At 41.5% G+C, this 21,626-nt stretch overlaps 1 protein-coding gene across 11 annotated transcripts in view; it reads right to left on the bottom strand.

The window, feature by feature from the left end:
* Positions 1-348: 348 nt before the first annotated feature.
* Positions 349-21,626, bottom strand: part of SEMA6A (semaphorin 6A) — a 129,761-nt gene continuing 108,483 nt past the window's right edge. For 8 of the 11 annotated variants that reach the window (XM_072922442.1, XM_012577819.5, XM_030258981.4 and 5 more), the window contains one exon: positions 12,537-16,654. In XM_072922442.1, the coding sequence (XP_072778543.1) occupies positions 15,465-16,654 (1,190 nt within the window). In that variant the 3' untranslated portion in view covers positions 12,537-15,464. Of the gene's footprint in view, positions 2,349-12,536; positions 16,655-18,093; positions 18,445-21,626 lie in introns of those variants that run through there. The other 3 variants (XM_032744536.3, XM_032744535.3, XM_030258985.4) reach the window with 3 other exon arrangements.

Below are 21,626 nucleotides of genomic sequence, written 5' to 3'. Positions count from 1 at the left end.
GAGTAATTGCAAATAATTCTCCCCTCCCCTCCCCTCCCCTCCCCTCCCCTCCCCTCCCCTCCCCTCCCCTCCCCTCCCCTCCCCTCCCCTCCCCTCCCCTCCCCTCCCCTCCCCTCCCCTCCCCTCCCCTCCCCTCCCCTCCCCTCCCCTCCCCTCCCCTCCCCTCCCCTCCCCTCCCCTCCCTCTGCCCAGGAAGTGTGCAATTCCTTGCAGAAAACAGACTATATTCTGATTCTGCCTGATCCTGCACAGGCAGTGCTGAAAGAGGACAAAGTTTCATAAAGGCCTTTTGTATAGCTCATTCTGAAATCTGGCATCAACCAATGAAATGTAGACTGAGCAAGCAGATTTTGAAGAAATATTTAATAATTTATTATGTATTTGGCACTTGCATACCACCTTTCATCCATGGTTCTTAAAAGACTTCTGAGATGTCAATAGATGATACAAACAGAATAATGTCTTATTATAATAAAGCCATTTTGCATGTTCATAAAGAGGCAGAAACTTCATTCCTAAAAGAATGAATTGTTTTATCTATAATAATAAAAAAAAAAGAGAGTCTGTAAGAAAGTGGGACATAAAAGTAGAAATCTTAATTTCCAACACTTCCTTGTGAACTTTTTGAGGACGTAGAATGCTTTAGGCAGAATAATGATTTTATACTTTTAAAAAAGTACCTGCTTGACTAACATTTTTTATTCATGGTGCTTTTAAGGCCTCCCACAGATGGTGGATATTTGCCCTCCTGCACAGTATCCTGCCAGCTGAAGGGGTTTTACCTCTGTGTAAAGCAGCAACTCAAAACCTCTGTGATTAGGTTCACGTGCAAATATTTTTTTTTATATGTTACCAATAAATAAGAGGTTGTCTGTAAAGCCTTTTTCCCCCAAATGCAAAACAAGTAATGGATGACCACAAAAATCAGAGACACTATAGCCTCAATCTCCGTTAGAGTTTCATTTTTTTTATATAGATTACATTATTTCTCCCCATCACCCAAATTATACGTAGATTAGATTAGTAAATGTATGAGGTTTTGCAGCTAAAATTTCCAAAAACCCTTTCAATATGACAGTTTAGGCTTTAATAAGGTGTAAAGAAACCACTGAAAGGAGAAATCTGAGACTTAGAGCATGGTACTGTACACCAGTGCCCACTACCCAGAAGGGCTGGTCACACTTGGTATATCCTATAAATCCTATATCTATCCTATATATCCTACATCTATAGCCTATAGAAACGTCCTTTAGCTGATGGGAAATCCACCAGAAATTGATCAAGTGGTAATGTGGTGGATATAGCTATGAAGGTGGGTTCAAAGAAGGTCCAAAGAATTCCAAATGGTGTTCATTGAGATTCTGTGATTATTTTACTGTAATCATTTACTCAGAGGATAATAAAAGCACCTGATTTTGGCTTGTGCATATTATTACTTCACATTGAATTAAAAGAAAACTGAGAAATTAAATGGAACTATTAGAAGGAAAATTCTTTAATGTATAAAGCCCTTCAAAATAGAATGCTACATGAAGTACTTATCATTAAAAACATTATTATTCACCAGTAGTTACTGCACTGATATTATTCTCATATGCTATTGTAAACAACTGGGTTACCACACTGTGGTTTCTTGGAAAATACATGGGTTTTAATTGCAGTAACATTACCTGCATTAATGGCATGGTAGGATGTGGGTAAACGTGCATTTGTGCTTAGGGCTGTCCAGCACATCCTCTGGAAGAGGCTGTTTGCTGCTATGCATGTGTCAGCAGGCTTTGTCCTGCAGGAACACAGTGCCCTTAGCCAGGGGGGTGCTGTGAACTGATGCTGCTGTGGAAGTGCCACGAGCAGGGGCTGGGCAGCCACGGTGAGGCAGCTCCCCTCTGCCTCAGCTGAAAGCCTCTAACACCTTCTCATTTTGAAGTTTCAGACATGCTTTGCAGCAATGCAAGTTTTGGGAATGTAGTGGGGGATTAAGGTCATGTTAGGCCAGTGAAAGGCCTTTTCACACTAACTGAAACACACACTTTTGGACATATGCAAATACATAATCTGAGTAAGTTTGGTAGCATCTGACAACAAATCTGGATGCTCTTATATGCAGACAGATAAGCTTACTATGTATTTTACTACATAGCTTTGCATTCCACTTTTACTTTCCTGACAGTTTGCCTCTCTTTCTTTATATGTTATTTGGCTCAATTCTTGTTTCAGTTACAGAAGTCTGCTTTCCTTTTCCCTTTAAACACATAGAGTATTGAAAAACACACATAAAAATATACAAATACCTGATGGTAGGGAGCCAGGCTCTACTCAATGGTATGCAGTGACAGGACAGGCACACACTGAAATACAGGAAATTCAGCTTAAACAAAATAAATACTGTTTTTTACTGTGGAGACAATCTAATGCTGGAATAGGTTGCTGAAACAGTCTGTGGTTTAACATTCTCCACCCATGGAAATACTTAAAACACAAGTGCATGTGGTCCTGGGCAGCCAGCTCTAGCTGACACTGCTTGAGCAGGCGAGTTGGATGGGATGGCATCTGCAGGTGCTTTCCATCCTCAGGTGTCCTATGAGTATGTGAATACATCTGGTTTCTGTAACACACACAAATATATGTTAAAAAAAAATGAAGACTTCATTATGTGGTCTGGGGACCTGAGTTTATCTTGGTCAGTCTGTGCTACTGCTCAGGAGTTTGGCTAACCTGTATTGGGGGGTGTTTCAGCTCTCCAGTGCTTCCTCTCTGGCACAGCCACAGTCACAGTCACAAAAGGGACTGAAAACATCCTGAGACAAGAGAAAGGAGGAAAAGGATGTGGTTCAACTCCAAATTGCTGCGATTGAAGACCTTCCAGGCCCTCTTGGCAGAGCTGCTGGTCAGGGGTGGCAAGTACCCTCATCCTCTGAGTTGAGGGGCACACACGACAGGAAAAGAGAGCAGGAAAAGAAAGGCATTGCCATGTGCATCATGCCAGTGGTGCTGTTGCCTTCGGGGTTCCATTCTGCTGGACCTTCCCTCCACTCTGTAGCCAAGAGCACAGAACAGACCTGGGCAAGGGACAGCAGCTGAAAAAACTGTAGGTGGTAGACCTGGCAATAGCTTCCACTTAAAATAAGAATAACCACATACAAACTCTCCACAAATAAATGAAGAGGAAGGCTAAGTGAAGAACATCAAGCTACTTTGACAGCCACAGTACAGCTGATGACTGATTAGAGATGTATCTTTACTGAGGCCCAATTACAATTGAGTGTTTAATTGCTTCTGGCCAGCATCAGCCCCCTGGGCAGGAGGCAGCTGGTTGCCTGCAGTCCTTATGCCCCAGAAGAGTAGGGGAAAAAACTTTTCTGGCTCTGTGGATTGTTTGTCTTTGGTGCAATTTGGAAAAAAAATCAGTTATCATTTTTATTGCTGTAAATATTACTCTATTATTTTTCCTTTAAGTGAGATAACCTTTAATTAGCTGCATGAGCGAAACCACACAGTCTCTCTTAAATTACTTAAATTTAGTCTCATAAGTTTGTTTTATTTGTGAGAAGGTAGCAGATTTTTTAACACCATCTATTCCTACCCTACTCATTAAGAGCCTGATGCTGCAAGTCCTCCAAGCCCTGATGTTGTGTCCTCCCATGACTGTGCCTTTCATACTTCATTTCTGAGGGACAGGTGAGGTCTCAGACTCGTGGGTAACTTGCTGTGCTTCACCCCAACACCAGCACTTCTTCTGGAGAAGGAAGGTCCCTCCTTGCATCCACCACAGGATGCAGTGTACTGGGGTAGCTTTGCGAGCCCCCACTGCTGTGAACAAGTTACAAGTTACTGTACCAAGAACTGAATATTAGCAGTTAATTTGGCACATAATCCCAAGAGGAGTATTCTTTTAAATAGAGGTAAATTATATTTAATATAACTTTAGTATGTCTTATATATAGTATATGTAAATTACAGCAATATTTATATCTATTTTTTGCATATATATCTATATATTTTTTTGCATATATATATATATATATATATATATATATATATATATATATATATATATATAAATTAGTATAGTTTGGTGTTTTAGGATCAGTTTCCCACAGGGGGGTTTCTGAAAGCAGAAGTTCCTTGTTGCTGGAGGCATCTCATTTGCCTGCCTGTGTCTTGGCAGCGGGATGTCCTGTGAGCATTCAGGCAGTGCCAAGGGCAGGGCAGGAGCTGTGGGGCAAATGGGGCTGGTATAAAGTGGTGGCACAGCTCGTGCCCAGCCTGTAGCTGCAGGTGGAAACACAGCTCACTAGAGAAGGCACTGGGGGGCTCCGTGAAACCCTCCCTGGAAACAGATGACTTGTGGCCTTCAGCCCCTGGGGCAGCAGTCTGCTTTCCTTCCTCCTCTCACATTAGTAACTCCTCTTCTTATTCTTCTTCCATGCTATGGGAAGGTTCAGCTGGCTCTTTTTCTTGAAACCAGAATATCCATGTGCCTGCCTGGTTTGTAATTTATTCACAAAAGAGACTTTTTTTCCATTCAATCCCCTTTCCTTTGATTCTCTGTTTTTGTCACTACTCTCCAGGTTTATGGAGTTGTGCCTTTCCTCAAACCTACCAGTTACACTGGGCAATGTAGAGAAGAATGTGACCTGGGAACTTTTGACAGTGACCTGGGAACCCTTGTTGAAATATATGAAGGTTCCCTGTGTTCTCCAAATCAGGTTGAATGAGCTGTAGATGCAGGCAGACATCTGGGCTGCAAGGGAGCAAAGATCACTTCTGTGCAACCACCACAGACAACTGGGAGCATCCTTGCCAGAGGCTGATGCTTGTAAGCCATACCCCTTCCTGCAACTTTCATAGCACCTGTGTTTTTCAGTGCCAGCCACGGGAATGGTAGTGACTCTCAGGTGTTCCCCTTCTCATGTGGTGAAAGTCCCACAGATGTGCCAAATCCATGTAAAGAACTACCTCAATGATCTGAGCGAATAGGGCAGCTTTTAATTTACATCATTAAAGCAATGGGGAAAGGCATTATACATCTTTATCTAGGTCAGGAGAGCTCGTACTTTCTCTTATATAACATGGTCACAGAATCCAAAGACAGAAAATTAGTTTTTACTGCTTTTAGACCAATTCTAAGCAAAGTCCTTTCCAGTGTAGTTCTAACTTCAGGTAGACTTGTTTTTCATACCTTCATTAAAAAACTAAGATGAACAAAAGAACTACTATTGAGTTGCTTTTGTTATACAAAATGGTATGTGCATTTAAAAGCCAATACTCTGGAGACTATTTAGTTTTCTGTCAGTCAGCCTAATGCATTTCATATTCCGTATATCAAGTGAGATCTTGTATCAGCTGTAATTATGGGTGAGACTGGACCATCTAAACAATCTCTATGTTGAGCTGGTTACAGCAGGAGATAGAACTGAAATTGCAGCCTGTGCAGCTCAAGATTCCTCCATTTCAGAAAGCCCCTTCCTGAAAATCAGATTTGCCTTCACTGACTAATATTTGGTATGACTTATATAATTAAGTGTGTTTGTCTGCACAGGATTTTAAACTCTAAATGCAGGTGTGCTACAGTTAGGAGATATTTAAACACACAAGACTAAAGGAGAGCTATTTGAATGTAGATGTGAATTATTTAAGTCTTTAGTAACTGGGCACTCTGAATAAAGTGTTTAGGACAGTATGTAAGTGGGATGTATTTCTATTCAGAAAATGTTTCTATAACTGTAGTGCATCAATGTGGGCATAATTACCTGCTGATCTCAAACATGAAATCTCAGTTAAATACATTTTAATCCTATTAGTACAACAGAGCCAGTACAGCAGATGATGAACAAAACAGTCTTCATTAGCCAAGCCCTATTCCTTTGTCCTTGGTGTTTCCAACACACCAATGAATACAGCTTCTGGGTGCCACATGGAGTAACCAATTATGTCCACACAATTAGTGGGACATGAACAAGGAGAGTGGAAGCAGGCCCCGAGTCTGCAATTTACCTTTATAGGCATACTCGGCCCTATGCCTGTTCAGCTCAGTCAGGTAGCTCCTTTAGATTTACTAGCTTGGAGGGCAGTTGTTCTTATGGAGTATCAATGGTTGTCTGGCCTGGGTTAGTCTGGAAGAAGCTCGGCACAATTCTTAATGTGGTTGACAATGTGGTTTCTTCAGGAGTGGCCCTGTGGCCCTGCCTAGAAAATCTGTCATTCTGTCCCAGTTTTAAAACGGGGAGCTCACTGGATGAAACTGTGTTTCAAGTCAAGTCTTTCCTTGGGTCAGTACCTGTGTTGCCAGCACTTCAACTCTTCCAGAGTGCACATCTGGATCCAAATGCTGCTCTCTGCACTACATGACAAATTCAGCAGTTCACCAAAGCTCACATTTCTGCACCAACAGTAAATGTCAGCTCTTAGTTCACCTGCTGCTTGGATTATCCTGTGCTTATAAACATGAGCTAAACTCTCTGGACTCTGTTCTGTGAGTTTCCCCCCATTTGTCAATTACCTGAAGAACAGAAATTCTCCAGGGACCTTGCCCAGGACCAGAGAAAAACTGGACTCTGCTTGAGGAAAAAAGGACCAAGGAACAAGGTAGTAAAATTGAATTACTGGAGTGGGGAGGCAGCAGTAAGGATCAGCACACTGGGTGTGTGCTTTCCAAAGAGGAAGTCTGGTTAACTCAGGGAGGTTTGCTGGCTGAAGTTGACAGGGACAACCAGTGCCGCCCCTGCCACTTATGAACGACACTCTGCTTAAATTCAGTGCAACTAGTTCTGAAATACCTGCTTGCCCTTTCTACAAACTAGGCAAAAGGAGTCCTAGGATCTAAATCATGTCTCCACCTCTGTTCACAAATTTTATTCTGTCTATTGCAAAGCAACTGCTTGTAAAATATCCTGCAAGAAATGGGGTGGTTTTGCTTTGAGCCATGCTGGAGCTTTGACCCTGACTGTCTGGCCCTGCTGCCTTGTATGCAGTGCTGTAGTCTTCTGCACTTGGGCCAGTATGCTTTTGTAACTGGACATAGCTCTGGCCAGAATTGCATGGGTCTGAGTGCCCAGACTGCAGCTGTGAGGATGACGGACACAGTAGCAGCACTGCATAGGGTCATGTATTGTCTACCTAAGGACTTCCGCATATTGAGGTCTTGATATTAGCTATGGCTGGGGCAAAGTGTTTTATACATCAACATTTCTGCAGTCTTTAACATGCACAGGAAGTGTATCTAATGCTACAACACTATTAGCATCTATGAGAGTAGGACAACTAATGAGAGGGCATGCAGCCAGGTAAATCCAGACAGTTACTCCTGTTTGGATAAACAGCTGAGCTGTCCCGGTCAGGAACTTTTCATTTCTGGGGACACACTGCTTGCACATAGGCAAAAGCAAAGTGCTTATCCCAGATGGGTGGATTATTAGCCTTTAATTAAGGAAGATCAGACACATGTCCAGATCTCTGAACAGCTTTGGATAGCTTTGCAGGCTGTTGATATCTGCTTTAATCCCATGAGTTTATGTTGTGTACTGTAGGCTCCACAGACATGAAAAAATACACTGAGTCAGCCATGAGGACTATCTGAAACCTGAAACTTGGCTCTGGGCATTTTCAGTCATTGTTTTTTCCTTATTGCGAAACAACAGTCCTACAGATGAAAAGACTTGGTTTCTATCAATATTTTTCTTTTCTGTTTAGAGAAGAGATTTGATTATCAAATAGGAAAATGTCCTTCAGATTGTGGGCTGCTGTGGTACAGTCCTATTCTATTGTTGTGCTACCATCAAAAGGTAAAATTGGCCAGCAGTACCATACGCCACACCAAAAAGAAAAAAAAGAAAAAAAAAAAAAAAAAAAAAAAAAAAAAGAGGGTCAGAAGAAACACACACTGGCGCACACTAGTCCTTGAACTTCCACAAAGAGATACCATGTTACATTTTGCAGTGTTTCCTAGGAAACCATTATAGTGTGAAAGGAACTCTTTGTCTCCTGCTCTTTGTAAAATTGTTTGAACCACCACATCTCGTAAAAGGTTGCCTCACAGACAATTTATGCTGCATTTAATAAAAGCTCAATCTTCAGTTTGCTGCACCATCAGAAGCAATATTTCCATCAGCAGTCTGAATATTTTAGATTGTATTTGTTGAGAATTGATAAGATTATGTAATAATTTCCAGAAGTCAGAAAAACAAAATATTCTAGTTGGCTTTTTCTTTTTCTTTTTTTCTTCTGACATGGAGTGCCTTTCTCTAGCAGCAAGGCTGTATAGATATACAGAAAAAAAACTGCAAAGAAAACCCCCCCAAAAGGCAGAAATTACTTTAGGAAACTCTTATCAGTATCTTTTCACTGGTATGTTCCCTGAAGCAAAAGTGTGATTTGGTTTGCTTTCCTTTGAACGCTTTGAGGCTTGAACAGGATTTTCACAATTGTGTCTCTTGCTTGCTGGCAAGGGCTGTTGTGCGGTGGTGCTCAGTGGGCCACCTGATAGCCCAGATCCAGCATCTGCAACAAAGGGCTCATCTGCCCCGAGCTATCTGTGCCTGTCACCCCTGCAGGCTGTGCGAGGTGCCTCCCCAAAACAGGGCAGTGCCTCAGCTAATGCTGGGGGGGTTTGCTGGGGAGGAGGGCAGCTGCTTGCTCTGGAGGGTGCAACCATCCAAGTCCCGCTCTGCAGAGAGGGTGAAAGCCCTGAACACCAGGGCAGGGCTTGCAGCCCAGAGAAAGGGATGAGTTTCCACTGAGGTCTTTGCCAGTTATATTCCATTATTCGTCACTCTTTAAATCCAGCACTTGATGTCTGCTATTTCATTTTAAGGAGGATAAACATGAGGCCTTACAAAGCCTTCATGGCTGCCAGCAGGCTGTCCTGTGCTTCCCCAGCACTTTGCTTAAAGAGCTGACCTAATGTGTTTTGTTCTCTCCTGTAGTCCCTGTCATTTACAGTTGCTATAATTTCCTGTCATAGCTACTTTCTTCCTCCCCCACCTCCTTGTGATATTGCAGGATTAATCTATAAACCTGATGTGCTCTGACTGCAGCATGCTAGGTTTGTCTTTGTCTTAATATATTATTTATGATGCTATTATTCCTTGCAGAGGACTGCCTGCCACGCTCTGCATACAGTTGCTGGTCTTCCAAATGCATCATGGCCAGCAAAAGAAAAGACTGATCTAATTGAATTAACAGTGGTTCTGTTAGCCTTAATAGAGTTTGTCATGAAACACTAAGCAGATGTGACAATGATCTTGGTTAGTCATGTTTTTGTCCCTACTACTAGACACGGTTATTGTTAGCCAGATCAGTGGGGAGGGTAATTCTCCTTTGCTGATCAGTAATTGTGCTTACCCAGACATGTGGCAATCACTTTGGACTGATGGCTGAAATAAGCCAGGGACTTGAATAGCAGAAAGTTTTATACTCTGACAATAAACTTGACTAATTAAAACAAGATGCAGATGGTACTGCCACCTAGCAATTTTCACCTCACTTACTCTGACTCCAATTATAGCCTTTCCCTACTGACTTACACTGTTTAAATTATAGTCAGGGGATATATGACTATTTACCTGTATATATTCATACAAATATGTCTAACACATCATTGTTCTGCACAAGGCATGTGAAGATGGACTTAGTACTTACTTTGAAAAGTATCTCCACTTTCTAAAAGAAAGGGAAAAGAGTAATAAAAAGACTACTTAGAGACTCATTAGCAGACACACACATCAGCAGGAAGCATATGAATATTGCACACACAATGTGTCTCTCTAACACTTGTTCATTCAAGCAGGTGCCATACTTCTGGGAAATTAACTTTAATTGGATAAATAGAAAACTGGCCTTAACTAAGGCAGTCCAACTCACTTTCTTAGCTTATTATTTTCTTTAGACACTCTGAAATGCTTGATATCGATCCCTTGGGTGACTTTCACTGCTCAGAGTAAAATGTGTTTACAAGGAAAGGGCAAGACAATCAGTCATCAAGAATGGGTTAGGTTTGCTTGGTGCTGCTTCAGTGCAGAGGGGTGGATAAGACCAGCACCATAAGGTCCTCCACATCGCCTTAAACAAACTTCATAAACAAGCTTTAGGGAGCAAAAGTCCGTGCCTAATCCAGGGAGAGAACAGCCTGCTAATTCTGTGGCAGACGAATTATTGGAATTGCATGCCTGAAATTTGTCTGGCCATCATCTGGATCATGTGTTAGTGTTAGTGTTGATGCATTACTGTTATGGCACTTTATTCTGGCAACCCTTTCCATGCAACTCAGCCGTGTGTATGGCCATCCTGTGGCAGCAAAGTGCTCTGAATTGCACATGCTTGACCCAATTGACTCATCTTTTTTTCACATGGGGAACTTTCAGGTGCACAATATTCCCTGATGGGTTTCTCTGATTCCCTGCTACAGTGGGGCAGGACTTAAAGTTATCTTTGAAATTACACTCTCATGAATTTTGAAATGTATTTGTTGGAGGCAGAGGGGGAAAACTGGACAGTGGATTAGGATCTATTTGCAGAGACTTATTGTTTTGAATCATTCAGCTGAGTTCTATTTTGTAAAAATATGTATGCAAATTAATGCTGATTGGAAGGGAAGTTCCATGCATGCTCGATGACACGCTAATTGAGGTCAACATGAGTGCCATTAATACAATTAATAAGATGACACTAACTTGAGTGAAGTGCTCAAAGTGTCCTTGCTTTCTCTTGGCTTTCTTGTTTGTCCTGTTCAGCCCCAGGGAGCTTCTGCAGTGTGGCACCAGCAGCCCCTCTAGGGGACAGATCTCATGATTCAAATAGACAGTGAATACCTCAGTGGTCTTCTCCCCTCACAAGCCACCACAGTGTCACTGCCTCTTCTGGGAGGGGAGCTGTGTGTTCTCCATGGAGGAACCATTCCTCGGCAGGGTGCTGCCTCCCCTCTGCTTGGCTGGCTGAGACCACACTAGAGCAATGTGTTCCCTTCAGTTCCTCTCTGATCCTTCCTGCTCAGCAGAAGGTAAGGCAGGTCTCTGTCAGAGGATCTGTACGTGACAGCTTGAAGTGCACCTTTGGGGAAGTGTTGCAAGGGAACAGTGCTTTAAGGGGCTAAGTACAAACCTTCCCTTTGATAGCAGGTTTTGGATGCATGAACAGAGCAGTTACAGATCCCAAATAGCTTATTCATCTGGGCACTTTCTTGCCCTCTGTCCTTCATGCCCGTGATTTTAAATGGACTTTCCTTTCACTGGCAAGAGATGGAGAAGCTGTGCAAAATGAGACATCCAGCACTGCACCAGGCACTATTGGGCCCTTTTCTCCAGGCTTGTCACTTCTTATGGAGGAACATTTATATTAATTTTAAAATTATGTTAATCTTTGAATAGCTTCTGTAGGTGCTACTTATACAAAGCATTTCAAACAACTATAGACAAAAGAATTTCACAAAGGATTGGCTGCAGGACTGAAGAAAACACAGGTCTCCAAGCACCTGGAGAGCTTTTGCTTTCCCATTTGTGCAGCTCTGGCAGCATGCAGGTCAAATGCAGCAGAGTGGAGCACTGCGTAACTATGCACTACCCTCAGTCCCCAGGCTGGAGAGTGCCTCAGCATTACTTGAGGCATGTCCCAGTCCCCCAGTCCTGTGTGCACACCACACATCTGCATGCCAGTGTGCCCACCTTGAAGGGAGCCTGCACTGAGAAAAAAAAACCAGGCAAGTGTATAGGTAAGGCACTGAAAAATTATGTGTGCAATGCTCTGCATTTGAATGTCACATATGTGGCACGTATCACAAAGGCAATAGGTCCTGAACAGAGTGTAATGACAGGGCAGAAAAGCCCAAACATGATCTGAGCAAGGATAAATTACTGGATTAGATCCCTTTTATCTATGTGGTCACATTTCACAATATCTATTCCTCTCACAAAACAAGTCCACTAAGCCCAGTAATGGACATAAACAGTGTTTATTTGTATCATAGCTAATGGCTATGCATAAATGCATTCACACAAAATCAAGGTGAAGAACCCACTTCATGTATGTTCCAATGCCTCTCAGGACTAGGGAGTCATTGCTTTTACACTCTTCTGTTATTATCTGTTCACTACTGTTTTCTTGCAGAATAGTCTCAGACAACATCCTCTAAATCAGGCCTGTGAAGTACAACAGATTTATGTCTGCTGAAAGAAAATACAGGGTACTCTATTATTAATATGTAAAATTTGGAGATGAAATCATAGCTGTATGATGTTCTGTTTTGGTGGACCACATGTTCTTAAATGGCCTTGTCTTTTAAACTATTAAGTTGTCAGAAATATTTGATTATGAACAAGCTTATAAAAGCTAAATGCAAAATATGAATAAAGGGAGAGCAAATGTGTGATTTAACTTTTAATTAATTACCACCTTACACTAAAACCTGTCTTCTGTAAGAGGCAAAAAGTAACAAATTTCTTCCTTACTGTAACCTAATCTAAATTATCAGCATTGCATTTATTTGTATTTTTTAAAGAAAAAGGATAAATTGGCTAGAAACAAGAGAACCAGGAAACAAGAAACAAGGTAGAACAGTCTGGTTTTATTACCATATCTAATCAAGAACTTTTATTTCCCATCTCTCCTCCTTTTACTTTTCCTTTCCTGCCTTTTTTTTTTTTCTTTTACAACCGACATTAAGTTGTGAATCATATGTTAGGGGGATGTGGAAATGAAGGGAAACTGGTGACATCACAATACTTTACAACTTTACAACAAATGAAAGTCTGAATTTGTTGCATCTACGAGTGTATAGCAAGGGTGGAAAGCAAAGGCACACATAGGTTCATGAACCCTCAAAACAGAGGGTGGAAGAGAACTGGGGCTGGGAAAGAATGAAAACAGAAGACTGACTGAATACAAAATGAACATTTCAAGGTCAACCCAGTAACTGCAGTGTACATTGTGAAGGCAAATTGCTGCACAAGCTGTTGCCATGATTATCCATCTCTGTGTTTTGGGAGAACGTTTTGAGGGATAATATCAAGGGAACCCTGCTTCAGATACTGGAGCTTGGTAAAAAGGCGCTGAGTTGGTTCTTTTAAAAAAAATTACCTTGCTACCTACTGTTTTCAAAGGGTTTTCAGTCTGTTTTTATTAAAACAACAACATTGCTTTGGATACAGATCTATCTACTCCAGTCTGCATAGTTCACTACGGGTGAACAAAACGGTTTCATAAAAGAAGCCATGATGAAACGAAAGAACATGCAAACACCCTTGTTACACACTTTGGTGTAGACATCCAGACCTTATATATACCGTCTATAAGCTAGTGGACTTAAAATCTGTCTTTTCAATCATTCAGAAACAAAACCAAAACCCTGAAAAACAAATGGAAGTATAAAATTTTAAAAAACAAATTGAAACAGAAACAACCACCTTACTCAAACATACTGTTCAGTAGATATATATATATATATATATATATATAAAAAGCTTAGAAGCGATCCCCATCATTTTTCTACAGTATGTTGACACAGTTATTGTAACAGATTAAAAACACAGCTATGTTTTTGCATAAACTGAAAGACTGGAAAGGAACTTACACACCTGCGCACGCACACACACGCACACACCTGTGCGCACGCACACTCCCACACTAGCTACATGCACAGTCACACAAAAGAAATAGAGGGAAAAAAAAACCCCCACGTTTTTCCCCAAAGAAGTATATGCAGCATCCTTCTGGAGCAGCAGATAGCTAGAGCAGGAGCCTGCCTGCCTGTCCTAGCTCCATGTGCCCTGCATATTGCAGGATGTGAGGCTGGGCTTTCTGCAGGGCTTGGCCCCTCTCACCAGGGCTGTCCCCAGCCAGGGGATGTACCAGCTCCATGGACAAGGGTGTTAGTCATTTTCCTGCTGCCAGTGAGAATGATCTCCATGCTGACATGCTGTAAAGGGGTAGCGGGATGTGGGGGAAGGCAGAACCCCCAGCATGGTGCCTTGGGAGCATCACCACCTGTGGGTGGTTTTGAGAGAGGACTTGGCACAGCTAGAAAGTCAAACTTGGAGGGTAAGGTGTTAGCCTAATTTCTTTAGGGACGTAGGGTTATGGAAATAACCACCACATTCTTCTTTCAATGTCTTTACTCCAGTTTTTGAAGGGGCTTGGAGGAGGAAGAATTAATAAATATTTGCATTACTCAAAGGGGAAAAAGAAAAAGGTTTTACATACTACAGCTCACAAATATACACAACTGAGGGTGTAAGGCACAAATTTACATGTGGAAGAAAACAGGCTATTCACAGATATATTCCCACGAAAAACCCGTGTGATAAGACCATAATTTATGCATGGTAACAGCCGGCTTATTAGCTAGTTCACACTGTTTGAGGATTTGTTTGCCGTCTCACATGCAAGGTGAAATGAGATGGCACATCACAAGCTGGTGCCTTCACAGAAAGTATTAGCTACTGACAAAGCCATGTTGATAGCAATGGTGCACAGATGTGCAGCTTTTAGGTTTCTCTTGCAGCTGCTTTAGAAGTTATGAACTTGTGGTATTTGTTGCTGTCTTAGGTCAGAGGCCCAGCCAGCTAATTAGCTGAGAGACTTAAATAGATATCCCCTTTTTTTTTCAGCTAACCAGGCAGTCCAGGCACAAAGTTCAGAAATGCAGCTCCAAATTATCTAACTCAGTGAATTTCTTGGAAAAATAAAAGAGTTCTAATTACTCCAGTTAATGAGTTTCATGTTAAATAGGTATAACTTTCAAGGTACTTCTCTGAAAAGCTGCTCATGGGATGATAATGCAGGTCAGTTCCTTAGGAAAAACAAAAGTCGAACAATAAATAAGAAGAGTTACTTGTGTTAACAGTCACATGTTATTCATTAAAAGAGAAGGGTAGCAGAAATCTATGACATAGTTTGCCCAAGCCGGCATTTAACTGCTATGACCAAATGACTGTAACACTGAAGGGCATAATTTCACAGTACCTGCTAGTGGCAAACCTCTGCCATTGTTAAGTCAGAGTTAGCTTTATCAATTGATTTTTTTTCTTTTTTTAGTTCCTTTTTTTGTAGTTTTTTTCCTTTTTTTTTTTTTTTTTTTTTAACATTTGTGTGGTTTTTACATTTGTTTTGCTTTTCAGAGCACCCTTTCCCAGTTCAGGAATGCACTGTGCAGTTAGGGGCAGGGGGTGAAATGTCACAGTCATTTTCACCTGTGTGCTTTTGGCTCAATGTTTTTGATGGAGGGTTAGTCTTTTGACCAAAGAACTGGCAGGTTGTGGGGGTGAATCCTGCAATTGCAAACCTTCAACCACGGGTCATATGGCTCGGGTTTAAAAAAATATTCCACTTTTCCCAGAGAGCAGAAATTCAACATATCTTCAGTTTGCAACAACCATCTTCTCAGAGGAACGAGTGATAACAGTTGCAGAACACCAGCTTTCAAGGGCAACTTCTGCTTAATTGCCATCCTCATCCCACTCCCCCTCCCCCTCTGATTATGTACATGCATCATTGGACTTCATGGATGTGGAAAGCGGAGGAAAGGAAGGCTTGGGAGGTACATCTGGCTTTAGCGAGGGTGTGCGTTTCAAGCCTGACCTCGTCAGTGAGTTGTAGGCAGTGAGACTTGGCTGCCGGGATACAGTCACAGCCTGTGCTTGAGCAGCATGGACCTGTATGGAGTCCACTCGCTGTGGGGCCGGTGGCGGGTTGTCACCCCGGCCGAAGCTCTGATTGCGGGACAGGTGGGATGAGTTGGAGGAGTTAGTGTTGTTTCTTTTGAGGGTTGATGCCTGATGGCTTCTTGTGAGTGAGTTTGTGGGATAGCTTCTCTTGTAGTCCACGTTGTAAGCAGAGGAGTGCATCTCCAGCCGCTTGCTCAGCCCGCTCTGTGACAGCGAGGTGCCTGGGGGCCCCAGGGAAGCCTCCCGCTGGGGGACTTTCGGTGGCATGTTGTCAAGATTTTCCACCAGGTTAACTCCATGGCTAGGGCTTTTGCTGCTGAGGTGGTCCTTGATGGTTTTGTACTCAAGGGTGGCATTCTGGTCCTCCACAGGCATCTGAGCCCCATCGCTCATTTTTGGCTGGTCAACATACTCATGCTGGTAGCCTTGCTGGGCTATGGGCAGGACCACAACACTGGGGATGTGGCTGGGAGAAGCCCTGAGTGGCAGGTCAGTTGGGATCACTGGTGAGGCCATTGAGGGGATATCTTTTGTGCAGGCATTGATGAGGTTCTGGTTTCTCTCCCATTCCCTACTGCCTCGGCTGGGCTTTCTCTTCTGCTGCAGGGTTGGGGTGGACTCAGGGGTTGGCAGGGCAGCCAGGTCCAGATGGTGCTGGTCAGCTTTGATTAGCATCTTGGCAGTGCTGCCTGGGGTAGCCAGCTTGCCATTGTGCATCAGAGGCGTGAGGATAGCTTCAGGCTTTGGCTCCTTGGACTGAGCATCCCCAAAGAGGCCACTGAGCTTGGAGACACTGCTCATGGAGCCGCGGCGGGAATGGGTCAGCTCCTTCTCCTTCCTCTGCACAACGGCCATGTCTCTGCGGCGGTAGTCGCAGATGCAGTACACTATGATTCCTGAAAAGACGGCCCCCATGACAAAAGCAAGAATAACAGCAATGGCCAACAGGGTGACTGGCACCAGCTGATCATGACCTTTCAGGTAACTCTCCCGAATCACTCCTGCAATAGACAGCATACAAAGGTTAGACAAACTAAAGACAAAGAAGGAGCAGGGAGGTGGGGGAATTAACTACTTTATTCAAAGGCATGCCCCTGGGAGGTTACTTTGCATTTTGCAGGGTGATTTTGTTTATCAGCTTGTTCAAATTTGGAGACATACTCTACCTACCAGCTACATCATCCATGTGCAGCCTTCAGCTTTCAGTAGAGCTTTCAGATCTGGAGCTGAAGACTACAATGTTCAGGAGGCGAAAGGGAATTTACTTGCAGGACAAGTACAATTGTTTTGGAATTCTGGCCTTGGGCACTTCACACTGACTTCAGCAGGTCTTTTAGCTCTCCTCTGACATACTTCTCATTCCTCACCTTCCTCTTTCTGATTTCTCCTAGGCTAATACCATCTCATTTTTACTGTGGTAATTCATTGGCATTCAAAAGCCTTTAAAAGGAGGAGAGGAGATAGAATCTTGGTGAATACCAGAGAAGTGTATACCACATTGTTTAAGGCTTCTTTCTTTGCTCTTCATTCTATTATCTTTGTCATGTGTTTTATAAGTCAGTGTCACATGCCTGGGCTTCAGAAGGATGCTTGGTAACTATGATAGATAGAGCACAGTGTTGAAATTTATCGAGCTTGTTAGATGACTGTCCTTGCTACTTTAATTTTAAAAGCTCTCTCTTTTCTGAACACATGAATAGGTTGACCTCTGTGCTGAAGCTTATGCTTTCTGCTCTAAAAGACCTGACCTGGTGCCTTACCCTGTGGTCAGAGGTCACTGTCAAATCCTATTTGACCATCCAAGCACCCACTGTCTGAGGAGGCACCTTTGGCAGAGCACACCTTCTCCATCTGAAGTGCCTAATGCAGCATTAATTAATACCCTGAATTTACAAAGTAAGCTTTTTTCCTGATATGGACGCCACGCCAGCAGCACTAATGAAACACAAGAAAAAAGCCTGTAATTTTTTGTTGTTGTTGTTGTTTTTTTTTTTTAAATTTTATTTCTGGTTTTGTTATTACTGTTTACAAAGAGCAGCCACAGTTTGACAAGGAACTGAAGGAACATCTCTCTCCCCTCTTCTTCCAGAGAGGCCCCCAGTGCCAGGGGATTAAAAGCTCCACATGCTCAAAGGAAATGTAATAGTTGTCCTTATTTCAGGAGAGACAGCAAGGCAGAAAATAAAACTCCGAGGCTCTCCTGAGACTTTATGAAGATACAAAACTTTCATGTTGTTAATCAACTCCTAAAATAAGTTTTTTTTTGGTGTTTTTGGCACAGAAGGTAATTACAATCCAGAATTAGAACCAAACTATATTAGAAGAATATTAAAAAGTTGCCACCATCTCACTGAAGCCTTTGATAAGTATCCTGGCTAGATATAGTATTGTTCCCATTTTTCTGTCCCAAGGTAATTGCAGCATTTAGGTGGACAAAGGATATTTGCATACAAGAGATGAACTTTATATTTAAAAGCAAAACAGCTCTTGAAATCATAAGCACATGCATGTGACATCACAGCTGGGTGCCACAGAAATTATTGTGCTGTGACAGTACAAAGGATTATGATTTCACAAGGAGAATAAATAGCAAGAGCAGATGATCACTTTAGAAAATAAGAGCCAGTATTCACATAAATGTTCTAATAGTAAAATGTAAGGGCAGGAAAGTAAAACTCAGAAAACAATATATAATAAGCAACAATCTTCAAATTAAGTGTTTCTAAGAGCTCTCTTTTAAAGCCCAGAAGCTTCTTCAGGGGCAGATTCTTCTATTCTTTGTCATCAACACCTAAAAAGCAGCAGTAAAACCTTATTCTGTGATTTAAATGCACGTACAAAATTGCTGTATGTAGAAGAACAGTCTAATGGTTACAGCACAGTCAGCAAGAACTATATTTCACTGTAAAGGTGTTGGTCTCCTGTGATCTTTCAGCTGCTGATATTTGCATCCTAGACTCTGCAGCATTTTATGGCCAAATTAATTTATATTTGTAAAACTGTTTGCAGTGATTAACCAGAGAATCAGATAGAGAGCCTTAAATGGATGAGAAGAATGAACTTAAGAAAAGCTTCACCTTAAAAACTCCAATTTAATGGATTTCTGTGCACAAACTTCTCAGGCATGTCCATTTGAGCACTTATCCAATGCATTTTGCATGGAAAAAACGCAAAGTCTCTGCTCAGTACCTACCTAAGGGTGTAAGAAACCTACTGTCAAAGCCCAAGAGCATGGGTTCATGACAGGAAAGTCATATCTTACTAACTTAATATTCTTCACTGAAAGGATGGTCAGTCATTGAAACAAGCTGCCTACAGAAGTGGTAGAATTATCATGGCTGAAAATGATCAAACAGCATGTCAATGTGCTACCTGGGGACATGGTTTAGAAGATATCACGGTGATGCTAGGTTAAAGGTTAAACTTGATGATTTCAGAGGTCTTTTCCGAACTAAATTGTTCCATGATACTATAATTCTAATATTCTTTTACATATAGACTGGGAGCGAGAGGCTGGAGTGCAGCTGTGGGAAGGGAATTATGGTATTCCACATTTCCATTTTTCTCCACATAACAATTTTTGGTTGATGGTATGCTCAATATGACTCAACCATGTACCCTAGTAGAAAAAAGGACCAACTATATAAAAATATTGGAATGTGTCAAAATTCCAACACACAAAAATGACGAAAAGATTACAGGGCATCAGGGATAATGTATGACTTAAAATATTTGGTTTGTTCAGCTTAGAGGAGACCTCATTGCCACCTAAAACTTCCTCATGACTGGGAGTGTAGGGGGAAAGTGCTGTCACCTCTCTCAGTTTTCTGGTGACAGGATGCAAGGGGAATACCTTAAAAGTCATGTCCATGCCTGAAATTTTCTACTGGCTGAGGGAAATTTCCAGCTCTGCACTCTCAGTCTTCTGCTTTAAGCTAAGGCCTACTCTGGAAGTAAAAGCCTTAAGCACAAACCTGCATCACTTCATAAAAAAGCAACGTAAAATCTTCAGCTTTAGGTTACCAGTAGATATCAAAACATTAGCACTCACATTACAAAATTACTACATAGTCCAGACTGCATGACTCTTTGTGTTCATGAAAGGAGTAACTGAAATGATGTAGTGCACACTGCAGGTGTTTTATATGTAGGAATTTATAAGTGTCTTAAAAAATCCTGATTCTAGCTATTTCCTCTTGAACTCAAAAAACATTCCTGATGCTTATTATGTTTCCTATACTAAAGGATACTTAACATAAGTGGATTTTCTCTAGGCAGGCAGATCTTCTCTGGAAACAAAGTCAATTTAATGATATAGTTTATTTCTTATCAGGGATCACTTCCCTGTGTCATTAGTCATGCAAACAATCCCACTAACTTAAATGTAAATAAAATAAAATGGGCAAGATTTGACCCTTCATCAATGTTCATGGAATAGATAAAAAACTAAGTAATAAAAAAGTAGAAGAAATGCTCAGCATCCTACTGTCATGACCACAGGGTGGGTGGTGGTGGTCTGGAATTCAACATGATATATCAGTCTATGGGCTGATAATTGCAGTTGTTGTCCATCAACATGTCAAACCTTAACATCAGCAGTAACTGCCTGCACAGTGCAGGATGACTAAGGAAGTGTGTGACCTCAACTATGTCAAGTTTGAGGCAAACTGTTCATGTCACTTTACAGACTGCTCTATTTGCTTTTACTTATCCTGCAATTCTTAAAGAACAGTCCACATAGCAAGTGCAGCATCCTTCATTTTCACTCAGTGTTCAAGGAATTAAAATGAAGGAGAAAATAATAAAAAAAAATGTAGGGTTTACATTTTTGAAAGACAAGTAAAGTATTCAGACTCCCAGCTTTGAGGAAATACATGTTATTTAAAAATCTTACAGCTATTCATTATCTGACATACTTTTAAGACATCACATACTGGAAAACTGACTGGGCTAGCTGCATAGAACCAGTATATGTCTGATATAAGTACCCCCATATTATATATATCTTATTTAATAATTAATAATAAAATTATTATTCTATGTTAAATACTTTTTTAAATATTATGCCTAGCACTTTCCTGTTCGTAATATATAATTTGCAAAAGTGAAAAGACACTGCTTATTTCATTTTATGTGGTCTGAATCTATACCCCTGACTATTTTCTCTAGTGCATTGAGACCTATCACATTGGATAGCAACAAACTATTCTTTTTAAAGGGATAGTTTTGACAGAATTATCTGTATTAACATTGTACTCCAGAGTTGTGTGTTGGTAAAAACAAAAGCAAACCTAAAAATGTTACAAAGAAATAGATGGCATCCAATATTTGCACTTTCAAGGATGAGATCTTACATGCTGTGTCACTAATGCCACAAACATGCTGACATTTACTGACTTCCCTGGACTCTTCCTTTTAAGTTCAGGTCTCTCCCTTAAAAACCACAGCTGGGCTTACAAGTTCAGGCTCCTCCTACATGTGATGTAATAATCTTTCTGGCTACTAAAAGAGCCAGTCTAATCAACTGTCTCCTTTTTCCATGGCTATTCGGATTCCCATAGACAACCTGATCCTTCCTCCTCCATTAACTTCCTATAATTTCATCCCATGTTCTTTTGTCTGCATCTCCTAACATTGCCATTCATTTTCTCAGTCAGTATACCCTGCACTGTAACAGTCTGGAACATGCAAAAATCACTTCTTCTTACTCATCTAATGAGAGAGAAGGCCTGATATGATATTGTGTTATACTGCTATGCATAATTGATTCCTTCTTCCAGCAGAGCTTCTAGGTAAGGTACACATTTTGGGCTGGCTGGCTGGTTAAGAGGACGTTTAGAAAAATGTTTCCAGACCTTCAAAGTGATTCAACTCTGAAAGAGCTAGGCCATGTATAAATCCCACGAGTAGATAATTCTTCTAGCTGAAGGGAGTTGTTACTAATGAGCAAGGAGATATTACATTTTATGTCAA

Source organism: Taeniopygia guttata, chromosome Z (genome assembly GCF_048771995.1).
Source record: "Taeniopygia guttata chromosome Z, bTaeGut7.mat, whole genome shotgun sequence".
Classification (NCBI taxonomy): Eukaryota; Metazoa; Chordata; class Aves; order Passeriformes; family Estrildidae; genus Taeniopygia; species Taeniopygia guttata.
This window is presented reverse-complemented; position numbering and strand designations above follow the sequence as displayed.